At 42.7% G+C, this 18,086-nt stretch overlaps 2 protein-coding genes across 2 annotated transcripts; both read left to right on the top strand.

Moving 5' to 3' along the window:
• Nucleotides 1-3,414: 3,414 nt before the first annotated feature.
• LOC310987200 (transmembrane emp24 domain-containing protein 6-like) lies at nucleotides 3,415-7,018 on the top strand (the record flags this gene model as incomplete). The annotated part of the gene is made up of 4 exons (XM_083973393.1): nucleotides 3,415-3,630; nucleotides 4,298-4,424; nucleotides 5,833-6,008; nucleotides 6,785-7,018. The coding sequence occupies 4 exons, from the start codon at nucleotides 3,415-3,417 to the stop codon at nucleotides 7,016-7,018; spliced, it is 753 nt and encodes a 250-aa protein (XP_083829519.1).
• A 2,146-nt stretch (nucleotides 7,019-9,164) lies between these two features.
• LOC310987603 (transmembrane emp24 domain-containing protein 6-like) lies at nucleotides 9,165-11,727 on the top strand (the record flags this gene model as incomplete). Its single annotated transcript, XM_083973932.1, has 4 exons — nucleotides 9,165-9,368; nucleotides 10,640-10,766; nucleotides 10,870-11,033; nucleotides 11,506-11,727. 4 exons carry the CDS (start codon nucleotides 9,165-9,167, stop codon nucleotides 11,725-11,727), a joined length of 717 nt encoding a protein of 238 aa, XP_083830058.1.
• Between the last annotated feature and the right edge of the window lie 6,359 nt (nucleotides 11,728-18,086).

The following is an 18,086-nucleotide window of genomic DNA, read 5'->3' as shown; positions in this document are numbered from 1 at the left end:
CCTCCTTTTCCTCTTCCTCCTCCTCTTCCTCTTCCTTCTCCTCTTCCTCCTCCTCCTCTTTATCTTCCTCCTCTTCCTCCTCCTCTTCCTCTCACTTTTCCTCTTCCTTTTCTTCCTCCTCTTCTTCTTTCTCTTCCTCCTACTCATCCTCCTCCTCCTCCCCCTTTTCCTCTTCCTCCTCTTTCTCTTCCTCTTCCTCCTCCTCATCCTTTCTCTTCCTCCTCCTCCTCTTCCTCCTCTCACCTGAGTTTGAAGCACTTTCTTCTTCTGGCCTTCACAGACAAGACAAAACAAAAAGGGAAACTGCAAACTGACTGACTTTAGTTTCCTAACGTTCGAATGTTGTTGTTGTTGTTGTTGTTGCTCATGTTTTTATTTTTTGCCACTAAGACTGAAGCTCCACTCTCTCTCCGTTTGTTTGGACTTGAACTCGGCAGGTTTTTAAAACAGGACGACTTTGATTATTTTATTTATGAAGCTGGTTCGTCCGTTGTGTTCAGAGAGTTTCAGCTTCTCCTGAACGTCGGTCGCTGCTGCTGCTTCTGCTGCTGCAATGGAGTTAAAAATAATCAATCAATCAATCAATCAATCGATCAATCATTGACGACTGTTTCTCCAAATCACATCATCATGGTTTCATATTGATTTAATCCGTTAATCATGGTTCATGTCTTTAAAATCAACTTCAACTGAGACTTGAAACTTGCTGCAGGTCGTTAATCACATAATGAATGAGTTCATATGAAGAAAAATAACAGAGAAAAAAATCTATTAGTTATTAAAAGTTACATATTTTACAGTTTTCTTTGATGTTTGTTGGTTTAAAGTCGTTTTAAAAAACCAAAACATCCTCTCTCAGCTTCTCTCTGGAGCTCTAGTAACAACAGGTCGGTGTCAGCCAATCAATAGAGAGGAGGAGGCTTTGAGTCTCTCTATAATGATCTAATAAAAACAGAGCAGATTTCAGAATAAAACACTCAGAGAAACCAAATCCTGCAAGTTGTTGGATGATGATGTCGTGGGCGGGGCTTCGTTGTGACATCACAAGGCGACAGGAAGTCCTGACGGCTGGTTTTAATGCTCAGTTTCTGAATACAGGCTGAGAGATCATTGAATGTTAGAGTTTTTTCTAGTTTTGTGTAGATTTATATCGAGATGTGTGAAGTCACATGATGACAACAAACTTAAATTATAAACTAAATGTGAGAAAAGTTTAGTTTGGATTAAAACCGCGTCTCTGTTATTGCTTCAAAAAGACTAAAACTAGGATAAATCTGCTTTTTTTTATCAATAAGTCCGGTGTTGATGCTGGTTTGTTCTCACCTGAAAAGAGTTTCAAGTCTCTGTGAAATGAAAACGTCTAAAACTAATTCACACTGATGATCTGATTTTGTGAATGGAAGTTAATGAGTGAGAGGAACCCAGCAGCCTTGACCTTTGACGTCTAGAGTAGATCTATAACCTTAACTTAAAGACTAGTAGTATATCTCACCACGATGAAGTAAAAGAGTCCAGTACTGTATAAGTGTTAGAATAATAACTCCACCTGTTACTACGTCTGAAACGATGTCAAACCCCCACGCAGAGGTTCAGTCCAGTTATTTTTGTACCCGTTTTCATTTCCTGGTTTAGATGTTGAAGATGATGTGAATGTGCCTTATTTAATTCACACCCAGATAACCCACAATAAACAGACGATTTTAATTATGGCTCGTTTTGGTTTTTATTTTTTATCAATGGTGTTTTTTGTTTTAACAAAATTGTAGTGTGAGGCGTTCAGGTGACACTATCTTTACGGTGTTTAGGTAACATGTAAGAGTTATAATCGATGTTTAGACATTTAGGGAACCTTTAATCTTCATGTGAGGCGTTTAAGGGACATGCATAAAGTATAGTGTTTACCCATAGTCGATATGAGGTGTTGAGGGGACTTTAGTGTACTGTCTACATTTGTCCCATGAATGGACATTGTAAACTGCATGTGAGGCGTTCAGGAGAATACTGTAATCTATACCATCTACCAATAGTCTATTGGGTTTAATGTTTAACAAAACTCTTCGCATGATGTGTTTCGGGGACATCTGTAAACTGTAGCGTCTTCATTTGATGTGTTTAAGGGACATACTGTACGTTAAGTATCGTGTTCTACCCATAGTCGATATGAGGCGTTGAGGGGTCATACATAAGCTGTAGCGTCCTCTAAAAGTCTCACTTTTGTCCCCTAAATGGAAATGTGTACATTGCATTGCATACATACTGTATGAGGCGTTCAGGGGACTAATGTAATCTATAGCACCTACCTATAATCTATGTTGTCTAACATGGAGCGTTTAGGGGACATCTGTAAACTGCAGTGTCTCCTACTTGTCTTGTTGTGAGGCTTTTAAGGAACATTTGTAAATTGTATTGTCTATGAAAAGAGGCGTTTAGGGGACATCTGTAAACTGCAGTGTCTCACACTGGTCTTCATGTGAGGGTTTTAAGGAACATTTGTAAATTGTATTGTCTATGAAAAGAGGCGTTTAAGGGATGTCTGCAAAATGAAGAAATGAGGCATTCAGGATACGTAGGTCAGTTGATGTCTGAGCTACTGTAAAGGTTTGTTCAGACTTTTTTTTGACCAATCTTAATGACATGTGGAGGTGTTTTACTACAGAACCAGAACCAGAAGTAGCGTCCTCTAAAAGTCTCACTTTTGTCCCCTAAATGGAAATGTGTACATTGCAGTGCGTCCATGTGAGGCATTCAGGGGACTAATGTAATCTATAGCACCTACCAATAGTCCGTGTTGTCTACCATGGAGCGTTTAGGGGACATCTGTAAACTACAGCGTCTCCTACTTGTCTTGTTGTGAGGCTTTTAAGGAACATTTGTAAATCGTATTGTCTATGAAAAGAGGCGTTTAGGGGACATCTGTAAACTGCAGATCCTCACATTTGTATTCTTGTGAGGCTTTTAATGAACATTTGTAAATCACACAATCTATGAAAAGAGGCATTTACAGTAATGGATGTCTGCAAAATGTAGCATCTGCTGATAGTCGTCACATGAGCTACTGTAAAGGTTTGTTCAGACTATTTTTGACAAATCTTAATGACATTTGGAGGCGTTTTACTACAGAACCAGAACCAGAACCCGTGAATTGAATTGAATTGAATACCTTTATTGTCATTAATACTGAGGTATTAACGAAATTCAAAAGCTGCAGTTTAAAGCTGCAGACTACAAACATAAAAAGAGTTCAGGAACAGAAAGAGAGCTGCTCTGAGGTCTGGATGTTATTTCTCTCCACCTGTGAAGCTGCTCAGTTTTCCCACCGACAGGTTCTGGTGCCGGTTAATCATTTCTGATCTTTACCTTCACACACACACACACACACACACACACTCTTCACACCATTCATTTTCATCAGACATGCCGTCGAGGTTTCTCTGCCTGTCTCTGGTTCTGGTTTTCCTCGGGGGTCCGGTCCTTGGCGGGCCGCTCACGGACCCCCACCCCAACATCACGGACCAGGAGCTGTTCTGGGGCGCAGACCAGTACGACTTCTCCGTGGTGCTTCTTGCGTCCGGGCTCGAGTGTTTCTGGCACTTCGCTCATCGAGGAGAGAGATTCTACCTGACCTTCATGGTAACCAGGAAAATATTTTTACTATCCATAATAATCTGTGATCAATAATCACATCGCACTCAGAGAAACAAGTTGAGACAGAATTCATTTTTCTTGTGTTGAAAATACGTAGGTTTCCAGACCTTTTTTGAACAGATATTTTAAATATAGTAGTAGTTTTTTATGTGTAATATACGTTCCTAAAAATAAAAATGAATTATTTTTTGTACATCATCAGTTTCTCAGTATGCAGTCGTTTACATATGGTAAAGTATTTATATTAAAGCTCCATACAGTACAGCTCTAAACCAGCTGTGAGGACTTCTTGTGACTTTGTGATGTCACAACGAAAGCAGTCACTAAAACCCCGCCCACCGTCCGACATTTTGCAGGATTTCGGTTTCTCTGAGTGTTTTATTCTGAAATCTGCTCTGTTTTTATTGGGAACACTCAGAAAGAGTCAGCCAATCAGAAGAAGAGCGGCTCAGAGCCTCCTCTCTTCTGATTGGCTCAGACCGACTTGTTGTTACTAGAGCTCCAGACTAAGTGAGGATGGAAAACTATACTACGATGTTTTTTTTTTAAAGATCTTCACATCAACACTTCAAAATAAAACAGTGGCAAAATTTAAGTCACATGATTCATGTTTGTCAGCATTTGTTTCCTGTTTCCTGTTTCCTGTCCGTAGGTCCAGTGGGTGACGGGAGTCGGCCATGACAGACACCTGTCCGTCTCCGTCAACGCTCCCAGCGGTCTGCTGCTGTCGACGATCGACGACGCGACGGGTCAGATCAACTTTGAGGCCGAGGAAACAGGTGCGACATATTGATGCAGTTTTATTCCCCACTTCCTGTTTGTCACAAAAATAAAAGCTTCATTGATGTTTTTTTTTACATTTAGATAAAACACCCAAATACATAGAAAGTGTTTCCAAGGGACACAAAAAAGGAAATAACCCATCTGTATCATAACATTTACCATAATTAGTTTAGTTTAGTTTATTTATTTCATTAATTTATCGAGCATAAAAACAAAAAAATAAAAATAAAACTCATTCAAAAAAAAGACAATTCTGTAACTCTTGAATGAAAGGGGGCAGAAAGAAGCAAACTTATCTTGTCTACCCCTTGTTGCAAAGAATTAATTCACAAATTAGATATTATACATCCAAGCAAAGAAGAAATGGAAGTAGGAGAAGAAAAACATCAACAAACAACAACGTCTACAACAAAAAAGTGGCATAAAATAAGTTGAAGTAACGGCTGCAGCCAATAACCTACAGTACATTAAGATGCACTTGTTGCTCAATACTGTTCTGCAAAAGTCACAAACCATTGAACAAGTGCAAGTCTCAGCCGAGTCCATCGCTTTTTAATGTCCCCTGGAAACCTTTCCTATTAGAATTGGTAATTTTACCTTTTAAAGGGATAGTTCACCGTGTACGTCAGTCGACTAAGGGCTGGGAGAAGTTTCAGAGTCCTCCGTGGCTTCTCTGAGTTACAGGGGGTCTCGGCGTAGCAGTGCATGTCCATATAACGGTTGCAAATGGATACCAACTGTCTTCGTAACAAAAAGACACACCAAAAAACATCCAAATACCTCCATGCTGCTCGTATGTAATGTCCGTCTTGTATTGAAGCCCCGAAATGCGAAATTGTCCTGAAAAAAATTAAATAAGTCTATATTTCAAGCTTGTTTTGTATAGTGGAAGCTCCTCTTCCCGGTTCGTCCAAATTTGACGAACCGGGAAGAGGAGGGAAGAGGAGGTCCGCTACAAACAAGCTTGAAATATAGACTTATTTAACTTTTTTCGGGACAATTTCGCATTTCGGGGCTTCAATACAAGAGGGACATTACAGACGAGCACTATGGAGGTATTTGGATGTTTTTTGGTGTGTCTTTTTGTTACGAATACAGTTGGTATCCATTTGCAACCGTCATATGGACATGCACTGCTACGCCGAGACCCCCTGTAACTCAGAGAAGGCACGAACTCTGAAACTTCTCCCAGCCCTTAGTCCACATGAGGGTGAGTAGATAATGAGTGAAATTTCAATTTTGGGTGAACTATCCCTTTAAGTCTCTCATCACAATGTAAATATTTTCTCGATCCATTGTTTTCATATTTCCTAATTATGTAATAACTTGTGGCTGCAGTGACTCAGTTTCACCACATGGGGGCGTCAGTCAGTGAGTGAGTTGTACTGTGTTGTTTCCCTCCAGGTTTCCACCAGATGTGTTTCAGCAACTTCCACAACCACTTCGGCACCATGCAGGTCTCCCTCAGCTTCGGAGTTTACTACGACGGCTACCAGGGCGCCGACGCCAGCAAAGAGGAGCAGAAGAAGAAGAAAGAGGAAGTGGGCAAAGACCTGAACAACACGCTGAGCATCATCGAGGTAGAACACCTTTTTGAGTTACACCAGTTTTATTGGGTTAAAGGGATAGTTTAACATTTTGGCAAATTGGCCCATTGCCATAATCCCTATAGTCATAGCAGTAGGTTTGTTACCTTTAATTGTTGGTGCAAGCTATCTTTAGAACGGCGGAGCAGAGCCGCGAGCTGCTCAGAGTTACGCTACGGAGGCTCATGGGATTTCTTGGTTTCCCTCATCAAATTCATCAAATACACAATCCAACAACTCCACAACGCTCTGGTGGACAAGTTGTGACCTGCACATTCACCACGCTATGAGATAATAATGAAATGTTACGAAACGGAGTCGTTTACGAGGTAAATACAGAGACTGCTTGCTGAAAAACTGTCCCTGAACGCAACGCGCATCAGCTGTTTTGCATTAATTTGCCTCTGAAACAACTCTATCTGGTAACGTTGTGTTATTATCTCATAGCGTGGTGAATGTGCAGGTCACAACTTGTCCACCAGAGCGTTTTGGAATTGTTGGATTGTGTATTTGATGAGTTTGATGAGGGAAACCAAGAAATCCCATGAGCCTCCGTAGCGTAGCTCTGAGCAGCTCGCCGCTCCGCTCCGCCGTTCTAAAAATAGCTTGCACCGACAAATAAAGGTAACGAACCTACTGCTATGACTATAGGGATTATGGCAATGGGCCAATTTGCCAAAATGTTGAACTATCCTATATTTAAATAGGGACAACGGTGGCATCATAAGTGTGTCTCGTTTGTTTGTGTGTTTGTGTGTGAATGGACACAGGATGCGACTCACAAAGTGGAGAACCACGTCTTCCACATGTTCCGCCACTACAACTTCGGCCGGATGAAGCGCGGCGCCGACCACTTCCTGCTCCAGTCCAACTCCCAGTACGTCAGCTGGTGGTCGACGGCGCTCAGCCTCCTCATCGTCACCTCCGGGTACCTGCAGCTCCTCTTCCTCAAACGCCTCTTCATCAATAAGACCGGCGCCGAGGAGGAGAAGCCTCGCTGCTGACGGACCCCTCCCTCGTTTTCTACAGTCTGTGTGTCGCAGCACTTCCTGCCCCCCCCCCCCCCCCCCTCTCCTCTGTCTGTGTCTGTTGGTTCCTGCTCAGGATGTTGTTGACTTTTAAATAAACAGCTCAGTGAAAGGAAAAAGGCTGTGAGTGAGTTTCATGATGTTGCATGCTAAAGAGGAACTACACAGGACTTTTCGATTAAAGGGACAACGAGGAGTTTCTCCAGTGGCAGAACGAAAAATTCCGCGACAATAAAAAAGTCTCATATTAATGTGGATGAATCTCCGCTACCCACACTTGTTAATGGGCCCATTTTCGATAAATATATCATTTTGTCTCTATCGTTATTTTGTTATTATTAGTGGTGGTGGAAATGCTGGTCGAGCCGACCAGCGTTTCCTTACTTTCGGTTTAGCGGACGCTGCCCGGCGGGTCATGAGAATAACGCCGCCAAATCGCTGTTTATGGTCGGAACTACGACGGTATGTGATCGTCTTTGAACCTCTGACTTTAATTCTTGATGAATGAAAACATGAGTCTGTCTTGCGCCGGTCAAAGAATTTCACGGTGCGGAGGCTCATAAATGTAGTGTGAAAATGCTTCGCTTTTCCAAAAGTCCTCGTTGTCCCTTTAACAACAACAATTGTTGTGAGGTTTAATTGTGGGTTTAAAGCAGATATCAGTGGAATGTTTTTGTTAATATAAGTCCTAAATAGTCCTATTTTCCGTCAGCAATCACTTACATGAAGTATTTCAGCCTAAACACGAGTCTCTCCGTCACTCTGCTCTGCTGTAACCCGAGGAGAAAATTTTCCTTGTGGGATACAAGTGTTATCCAATGAGGAGAGAGAACGGCATGAAGGGCTGTGTGTGCAGCCAAGGGATGCGCGTGAATGTGGTGACGTAGCACGAGGACCAATTGATGCCTGACAAGGGCGGGGGCTGCTAACTCATGGTGCGTTCAAAGAAACTCGTACTTTGAGTTTTTCCTTCCTGTGAAGTCATACCAGTTCGATCTGGTACGAGTTCACGGGTCGGAAGTTACGAGTGGCCGTTATAGGGAACTTTCACAGACAACAGGATGGTAAAAACACGAGCTACGGGTTACCTGGAACGCTACCAAGTCGTAGTTGTGACTTGAAGCTGTAACTTACGGTTTCAAAAGCCTGCCTTGAACGCAGCATTAGCCGAAACGGCCGTGAAGCTGATATCTGCTTTAATAAATGACTTGTAACTAGTTCCAGGGAGAATGGAGGCTCTCTGCCTTCCACCTAGCGTCTCTTGGCTGAAAACCAACCTTGTAAGATCAGAGCCTCCGACCCGGTGTCCCAGCTCTCATCTCCATGGCGACACCGCCACACAAACATAACGTGCTAACCCGTAACCCGTAATCTCTTGTTGATGACAGATAAGACTACACAGATAACATCGTGTATGATATTTAATGTTATGTATCGCTCTATTGATCGATTTTCTCGCCGGCTTTGTTGTAAACAAATGCACATGGCCAGGAGAAGGGTTAGCAACACAGTGGAAAAGCAACCGGACTTCCATGGTTCCCGTTTAAAGCTCCACTGTACACCCTGTTCGTAGGGCGTCCCTGTGGTCAAGTGGTGAACACCTTATGGACAACCTGGAAATGTGCTTGAGTCGGTCAGTTCACCAACGCAATATCTCACAGATGCCTTGACGAATCTTTCTCTCCAATTTTGGCACAAACGTCCACATGGACTCAAGGATGAACTCATACTTACATTTTCATGGCTAAAGGTCAAAGGGACATAGTATAAGAGTTTGGCCTCAAATAATCTTGAGAACTTCAGACTCAAGGGTGAATTGATTAAAGATATAAGGTTGGTGCGACTCCACAAAAACACTTTTTAGCCTTTACACAAAAACTTCACACAGATAATTAATGTTTTCTATGAATCTGGATAAACTGGGAGGTAACCTGACACCAGTCCGAGAGGCGGAGGGATATGACCTCTAGTATCCAAACACAATGCATGATTTTGGCCACATTACACTGATAAGGTATCAACTATAAAACACTGTGACTGAGAGTCTGTGGTCGTGGTTAATGATTCTTCTCTGATACCTGAGAGCGAACAGGACGAAGCAGCAGACTCCCGTCGTCTCGTCATGCTGCTCAACGCTCTGCTCGTCGTAGCTCTGAGCTCTCAGGGCCTCTGGACCAGAAAGTCCGAACCGGCGCTGGACGAGGGCGGCGCCGGGTTGTTCAGGGGCTCGGACAGGTACGACTTTGCGGTGGAGGTTCCTGCTGCGGGGATGGAGTGTTTCTGGCACTTTGCCCATCAGAGTGGAAGCTTCTACCTGACGTACATGGTGAGACCTCTGAGGTTCATCTGGTCTGTGGTTTTGTTTCTCATTGGATGAATTTAACAGTCGGAGACGAGTCCGTGCTACTTGTGTGTTTCGTCCTTCAGGTGAAGCAGCAGTTGGACTTCTCCAGATAAGAGTTTCCTGCAGAGGTCACCAACCTTCTTATTGTCACTTGAAATATTTGGACTAACTGTATTTGAATAACATGAAGTGCTTAAGTTCAGTTGGAAAAGAATCAAACTAGAATGGACTGAAAGCCATAACTTTTCTTTTCAAGAATTTCCCAAAACATCATCGTAGCTAACCATCAAGGAGTTGGTGACCTCTGCTTTAAACTGTGGCTGCCAGAGGCATTTTTGTGCATCGTGACAAACCAAATTTTGTGCATGTAGGAAAACTGGTATTTGAGCCATTTTAAAATAAGACCCCTAAAATGTGGACATTTTGCACATTTTCAAGCAGCTTTAGGTTGTTTGTAAGAAGAAAAAGCATATGAAAAACAATAAGGTCTCAGCACCATTGGTGAACTTTGGCCCTTTTTTTTCTTTCTTTCTTTTCTCTCAGGTGGCATAAGGACTAGATTGAAGTGAAGTGAAATTGAGTTTTTATGGAAAACAAATGGATGAAAAGACAATATGGATAATAGATTTTAGTCCTAAGGTGAAATACCGAAGGTCCAATTAACAGGAGACACAGCAACTCTTGGGCTCTGTCAGTTTGTCCACAGGAGAAGGTCATTATGAGACAGTGATGTTCTGATGTTGAGAGAAGAAATTCAGAAGCTTGTTGTTCTGGCACTGTTTATTTTGTTGATCAAGACATCGAATGGGTCAAACCATTCAACCAGGTGCATGTTACTGGCCTTTCAAATCTTCATTACACAAATGACTATTTGGTAAGCCCCTTTAATTTACAGGTCGCTAATTACATGATAATGTCAAGAAAAAGCCAAGAAATAACAAGTAATTGCGTAGAAATAGCCCAGGAATAACGGTCAATTACAAAGACTTGGTGAAGAAAAATTCTAGCCTTTATTCCAAAAATTCAAAGCTTGAAACCCATGTGTTATCATTTGCCTTTATGAAAAACATGACATTACTATGAAATTGGCCATTATTTCTATGCTATTTCTTGACATTACTAAGCAATTACTATTTCTTGGCTATTTCTTGACAGACATTATCACATAATTAGGGTTTAATGACTATTTTTTTCTCAATAGATAGATAGATAGATACAATTACAGTTCAATGAGTCTAAACATCTGAACACAGGTGCAGTGGGTGACGGGGATGGCCAACAACCACCGGCTGTTTGTGACGGTCAGCTCCCCACACGGCGCTCTCATAGCGTCCACCAACGAAGCCGTCGATCACATGAATTTCCAGACAGAGGAGACAGGTGAGGTCATTGACAAACACCTCAGTCTCTTAAACACACCGTGTAGAAACAATCACTGCAGCTTCCTCCTTCCTCCTCCTCCTCCTCCTCCTCCTCCTCACAGGATTTTACCGGATGTGTCTCAGGAACCACAACAACCAGTTTGGAGCAGTCAGGGTGTATCTGAACTTTGGCGTTATTTACAATGGGCCGGAGGAGTCGCAGGTGATGGGGGAGAAGGAGAAGAAGGAGGAGAAAGTCCTGGATGGCACTCTGATTGGTATCGAGGTATGTGTCTCTGAGAGTTTGGGCTTAGTTGTGACAAAGACATTAATGCAAACTCTCCACTGATGCAGTACCATGGGTCGTCCAGCAGGTGTCGACATTTCCTCTATATTTTGTACTTCAAATCGATGGAGATCGGAAATACTTTAGCCCAGGAAGGTTCAAATACTTCCTGTCTTTGTGCAGCAGATGAAACACTGGAAATGAAGGAAATAGAAAATGCTGCACTTTGCTACATTAGGAAAGGACCTAATTTATAATCCCAGTGTTATAAAGGTTAAAAATAATCTAAGTTTAGACCACCACAACTGTCTTTTTTTTTTTAAGGTAAATGGAAGTGAGATGCAGTTTAATTACTGGCTAATTTACGAAGAATTACCTGTAATTCACAGAGACACAGCTGAATAACTGCATCACTACATTATGATCGCTGTTATGTGACTTTGAACTGAGAAATGTGCTGTGTGTGGTTTAGGACAGCGTCCAGAAGCTCCAGAATCAGATCATCCACGCATGGCGTCATTACAACTTTGCCCGCATGAGGAAAGGGAAGGATTACTACCTGGTCCTGTCCAACCTCAACTACGTCACCTGGTGGTCGGCGACTCAAAGCCTGGTCATCCTCCTGACTGGATACCTGCAGCTCCGCGTCCTCAAGGGACTTTTCCACACGGAGCCTGGCAGGCCCAGATGCTGAGAGCAGAAGATGCATATACTCTGGATCATTGTGATGGTTTTTGACTTCTCTTATGAAATATTTATGGAAAAAAGAAAAGTAAGAAGCAAAAAAATAAAAATAAATACAACATTTCATTGAAGCTCCATAGATGTTTGTGTTAAAGCTCCATACAGTATAAAGGTAGATGTTTGTGTTAAAGCTCCATACAGTATAAAGGTAGATGTTTGTGTTAAAGCTCCATACAGTATAAAGGTAGATGTTTGTGTTAAAGCTCCATACAGTATAAAGGTAGATGTCCATGTGTAGTGTGATTATAAAGCAGCTCTAGGTTCTAATGTGAAAGTATCAAAGCCTCAGTCCACAGAGAAATGCACACAGCCTGTATTCAGAAACTGAGCCTTAAAACCAGCTGTCAGGACTTCCTGTCACTTTGTGATGTCACAACAAAGCAGTCAAACTAAGCCCCGCCCCCTCACCACCTGGACCCACCATCCAACAACTTACAGGATTTGGTTTCTCTGAGTGTTTTATTCTGAAATCTGCTCTATTTTTTTTTTGGATCACTCAGAAAACAGTCAGCCAATCACAGAGGATCAGCAACAATAACTTGATTCAGCCACGTTACCTGCGGATACCTGAGTAATTGGCACCTTCTTGGCACTGGCTCTTAGTTACTGTACATGACATGAAAATCAGGTTTTCATAGTTTCGGATAAACGTCTTTGCAGCAGCTGGGAAGTCCTGTGTGCTAATTAAATCCTAAATTAGTTTCATTTATCCACCATAACCACTTGGACTACTGGATTGATAGTTGCTTCTTGACAACCCCAGACAGGTACATATATACATTTTATTAACTTGAACCTAACTCATTTTACATAAGATCTAAATTGTCCTGTAGAAATATCAAATAATAAGGTTTGTTATTATAAAGTGTGAGAATGTATTTTGTGTGTGTGAGTGAAACTAGTTTTGCTGCAAAGTGAGTCCTCCCTCTGTGTAAAAACAAACTCCTTCACATTTTACCTGAAGCTAATATGAAGATTTATTATAATCTGAAATCAAGAATGTGTCATCCAAAGTTCCCGTCTTTTTTGTTGCCAAATTGTGACGGACAGCGTTTCCCCTATCGAGTTAGAAAGTAGGAAAGTAGAGAGTAAAGCCAGAGAAACAACCTTGGTTTGTCTGAGATATAAGACAGCTGTTATAAAAAATAAAAAAACAGGTGGATATGTGACCACTGACAAAAGGAACACAGCTAAAGATGAAAGAATCTGTAAATATTTAAAGCTTTAACTTGTGGAAAAGGTCTCACCTTTCAGAAGCCACACCCTCCACACATACCTAAAAATAAAACATCTCTAAGACAGGTGTGTAATTATATTTCTATAAGTGTTACTATTATAATGACATCCTGCGTCACAGTTCGTCATGGACAGCCTCGGGGTGGTGGAACTGATCCTGTCTCTATGTGAGAGAATCTACGATATGGTTGGGAGAACAAAAACCAACAAGCAGCAGTGCCTGAGCCTTGCCGAGAGGGTCAAAGGTCTGGAGGGTTTGGTTCTGACCATCGTAGAGAGGAAGGACAGCGAAGTCTCCCGCGTCGTTCGCAACGCTCTGAAAGATCTCAGCAAGACCCTGATTAACGCCAAGGATCTGATCGAGAAATTCTCTGGGATAAAGACTTTCAAGGCGTTCCTGAAGTCCGGCAGCCACGAGGAGAAGTTCAGAGAGGTGAACGAGAAGCTCTCCCACAACTTCCAGGTCCTGTCGGGCGCTCTGCAGATCGAACATGGGGCCATTCTGCACAAAGTCTACAAACATGTCGCAAAATCAGAGGACAAGTCGAGTCTTAGGAGCTCCACACCACTGATGTCTCCACCCACACCTTCGACGGCAATGTCTCCATCCACACCAATGATAATGATGTCTCCCACTATGTCGATGTTTCAGTCTCCAACTCCCACACATGCGAGACAAGTGTGCGTCACATCTATGTGCCAGATTGTGTCGCCCATGCAGCTGTACAACCAAGTGACCCCCAGGCTCCTGATCTCCTGCCCTGGGGCCCCTGTGGCTTTTTCAGTGCCAAATATCCCTGGAACATATTCATGTAAATTCTAGAAAAGACTCCGTATATGTGTTTTTTTTATTCCTGTGATGTGTGCAGATCAGGAGGGAACAATACGTGGACCCTCTTTAGTTTCAATTGAATCTCAGCCACCACAGCAAAACACCCAACATATTTGGTGACATCTAGTGGCCACAGGAGGGATGGCAGGAAGAAAAAGGTGTTCAATATCAGCGTTTACTGTAATTACTGGTGTGTGTTCTTTCTGTAGTTATCCATGACTCTTCCCCAGACTTGACAACAAATTGGGTTTAATCTTATGGTTTAGGGTAGACCAATATAAACTGTACTGGTGCTTGTTGAAAATAAAAATAATCTCTTTATGAAACATCGGTATACTATAAGAGAATACATTTATGCATGTTTTTGCACCTCCAGTGTTAAAGTGGAATTTATTCAGTTTGTACCTATTTGATGTTATATTATTATCATATTATTTTGCTTTCAAAAAATAATTTCAATTTCAATATGTTGCTCTGCGAATAATTAAATAAATAAAAAAATAAAAAAGACAGATTACAGTGCATCTTTACTTTTTTTATATATATATTTGGCTTTTTGCCTTTATTTGATAGCACACAGTAGAGATAGACAGGAAAGGGGGAGGCAGAGAGAGGGGGAATGACATGCAGGAAAGGACTGTCCGACGTGGGATTCGAACCGGGACCGCCTGCGATGAAGACTGTAGCCTCTACATGGGGTGGGTGCTTGCGCCACGCACCGCCCCGTGCATCTCTACTTTTGCTTCTCAACTCTTCTTCACCTCCCGCTCCTCCAGCTTCCTCTGCTGCAGGGCCATAGACGGAGTCACAAACGTGTCCGTGAGGCTTTTGTTCAAGTTCTCGAACACTAGTTTGTAGTTACCAGCTTTAACGGCCTGATTCAGCTGGTGTGAATTTAGTGATCACCTCAGCATGACCATCTCTAGCTTCTTCAAATTTTCCTTCACGTCATCATACAGCTGGTCGTGCCTCTTCTGTTGGATGAAAGCCAACAGTTTTCATGCATGGTCATCCTCTGCAGAACGTGAGGACTTTGCTGATCGTTGTTCTTCATCCTGTCTAACAGGCCGTAGGTGATCTGGAAGGTTTTGATGACCTCCATGATCAGCTGGCAAGACACAAAGTCAGTTAAATAAGAACACAATGGACCGACAATCAGGCAAGAATGGCAACTGGTATGATTCTTGTTAAGGCAGGTTACAGTCGGTGAACGTGATAAAGAAACATGAACTAATCAACCGTAAATCTGACATTTGGCAACTATGACTCTGATCTCTTGAGATATCATGTTTTTGTTGTTGTTGTCACATACTCCGACATGAAAATCAGGTTCAGTGTGTGGGTTGTGTTTGTTGCAGTAGCTGGGAAGTGACGTCAGTTTGTGTTAATTCAACACTTATTTTCTTTCATTTTCTCCACCGGCCGCAGTCTCTGCTCTTGGACTCACAGATGCATCTCGAAAACCACTGACGGGTAAAAATATGTTTTATCATTTCTAACCAAACTGCTTTTATACGGGGTATAACATCATCCTGTAGGGATATCATATATCAAAGTTTATTTTGCTGCAAAAGTGGGAGAATTTTTCAAATAAAAACTTGGTTTGTAAACTAGTTTTATTTGCACTGAAGGATTTCATGCAATTTCACCGTGCAACACATTTCAGTCCTGCCTCTGTGGAAAAACACAACTCCTTTATCTTTTACCCGAAGCAAACACAAAGATTTAACACAATCTGAAATCAAGAGGGTGTCAAAGTTTACGTCTTTTTGGTGCCAAATTATCACGGACAGTGTTTCCTCGCCGAGTTGAAGTGGAGCCAGAGAGAATAACTTGGTTTGCTTGAAGGCATGAGACAGCTGTTACAAACACCTGGTGGACAGGTCACCACTTGCAAAGGTATTTAGGAGCCGGGACGGTGCTGGACATAAAACAGGCCTCAAATGGTTAACAAAGCTGCAGTCCTTTTGCTACCATGTCACCAGAAACATGCGGAAAGTTCTCACCTTACATAATCACCGCCCTCCCATTCCTAAAAACAATACACCTTTCAGACAGGTGTGGTTTTTTAAATTCTTTAACTCTGTGAGTGACAACATTGCTTCATCTCAAAAACTGATAACAGATTCAGGCAGAAGCATCAAGCTGTGACTGTATTTAAAAAAAATTGTAGGTCAGAGGCCAGATGAGCATCAAGCTGTGACTGTACTGTAGTTACTTAACCTTATTATGTAGTCAGATGTAAGGTGGCACTGAGAACTCAACACACAGGCAAGGCAAGGGAATTTTATTTGTATAGCCTTTTTTCTTTTTTTTTTCTTTTTTTTTACAAACAGTTTGTCTCAAAGGACATGGCATCATAACAACATCCTCTGCCCTTAGACCCTCACATCGACTGAGGAAAAACTCCCAAGAAAAGCCTTTTAACAGGGAAAATTTGTGAGAAACCTCAGTGTGAGCAACAGAGGAGGGATCCTTCACCCAGGACGGGCAGACGTGCAATAGATGTTGTATACAAACAAGAAAACAATTGACTACATGGACCATGGGAAAACATGGAAATGGTTAGCAAGAGCTGATGAAGGAGACAGCTTCTGGTGGGTAGGAAAGGCAGGGAGAGCAGACGAGCTTAATGGGAGCACTGGAATGCAGATGTGACAGTGGTGGTCCTGTCACTATGCCTCCAATTGATCATGTGCCCTGGCTACTTGGCCAAGGGGATGTCCCTTTAGGTGACTGGCAAGCGCTCATGACTCTTACCAGGGAGGTGTGGGTTCAATCCCCGCCCGGGCCCTCTTCACCTTGCCACACAGACTTATATACACAGATTTCTTGTTTGTTACTAATTTAAATGATTCAAAATAACAATGAGTTTAAACGAGTGAAACAAAACAAAAATTCAGAAACAAGACAGTTTGACAATGACATGCAAAAACTCTCAACACAACAGGAGTTTCCAGGGACACAATAAAGTGGGGGACCAGTCGGGGGACACGATAAAGCAAGGGATCAATCTGGGGCCTTTAGTTGTCCTTCTTCTTGACTCTAGAAGTTGTGCAAACAGCTTCCGGTTAGTGGGATTTGATAATAAGTTGAGTTTGTTTGGTTTATTAGAACGTCAATATCACATGATTCACATGTTGTGATCACATGGACTGTTAGCTTAGCATTAGCCTTTAGCCTGCTGTGTCCTCCAGAAACAAAGTCTTTGCATGTGTGTTCCTATAGTTTCAGTGCCTTGAGCTCTCAGGGCCACCGTAGATGTGAGTTTCAGGTGTTTTGGGATATTGATATGACATCCATCCATCCATCCATCCATCCATCCATCCATTTTCTTCTGCCTCTGTTTGGTCAGATCCCAAGGTGTTCCCAGGGTGGATAGGACATACTGTATAATCCCTTGTGTTCTGGGTCCGTCCCAGGTTCTCCTCCAAGTTGGACATGGCTGGTGCTCTGGAGGCTTCATTATCAGAAGCTTGAATGATCTCTGAACTGAGATGATTTGTTATATTAGTCCATATTGGTAACTGTAACGACATCCTTCGTCTGTCTCCACAGCTCATCATGGATCAAGTGGAACTAGTCTTGTCTCTGTGCCAGAATATCTACGGGATGGTTGAGAACATGAAGGCCAACAAGCAGCGCTGCCAGAGAGTCGCCCAGAGGGTCAAAAGTCTGGAGGGTCTGCTTCTAACCATCAAAAACAGGCGGAGCAAAATCTCTCCCACGGTGGACGAGGCTCTGAAGGAACTCAACATTACCCTGATTTCTGCCAAGGAGATGATGGAGAAGTTCTCCCGGACAAAGACTTTCAAGGCGTTCCTGAAGTCCGGCAGCCACGAGGAGAAGTTCAAAGAGTTGAACGAGAAGCTCTCCGACAATTTCCAGGTCCTGTCGGGAGCCCTGCAGATCGAGCACGGGGCCATTCTGCACAAAGTCTACGAAAGCGTCGCAAGACCAGGAGAGGAGCAGAGTTTTACTGACTCAACAGCCCGGATGTCTCCAACCACAAATACAGCCCCAATGTATCCACGCATGTCTTCTACGGAGACGTCTCCACCCCCACCCATAAATCCAATGTATTCACCCATTCCTCCAACTCCGACGTCTCCCACCATGCCTCCAACTCCAGTGTTTCCCACCATGCCTCCAACTCCGACGTTTCCCACCATGCCTTCAGCCCCTTTTGCCCTCACCATGCCTATGTCTAACCCTCCGGCCCGTATGCCCGTCTCCATGCC

Source organism: Trachurus trachurus (genome assembly GCF_905171665.1).
Source record: "Trachurus trachurus genome assembly, chromosome: 6".
NCBI classification, from domain to species: domain Eukaryota; kingdom Metazoa; phylum Chordata; class Actinopteri; order Carangiformes; family Carangidae; genus Trachurus; species Trachurus trachurus.
This window is presented reverse-complemented; position numbering and strand designations above follow the sequence as displayed.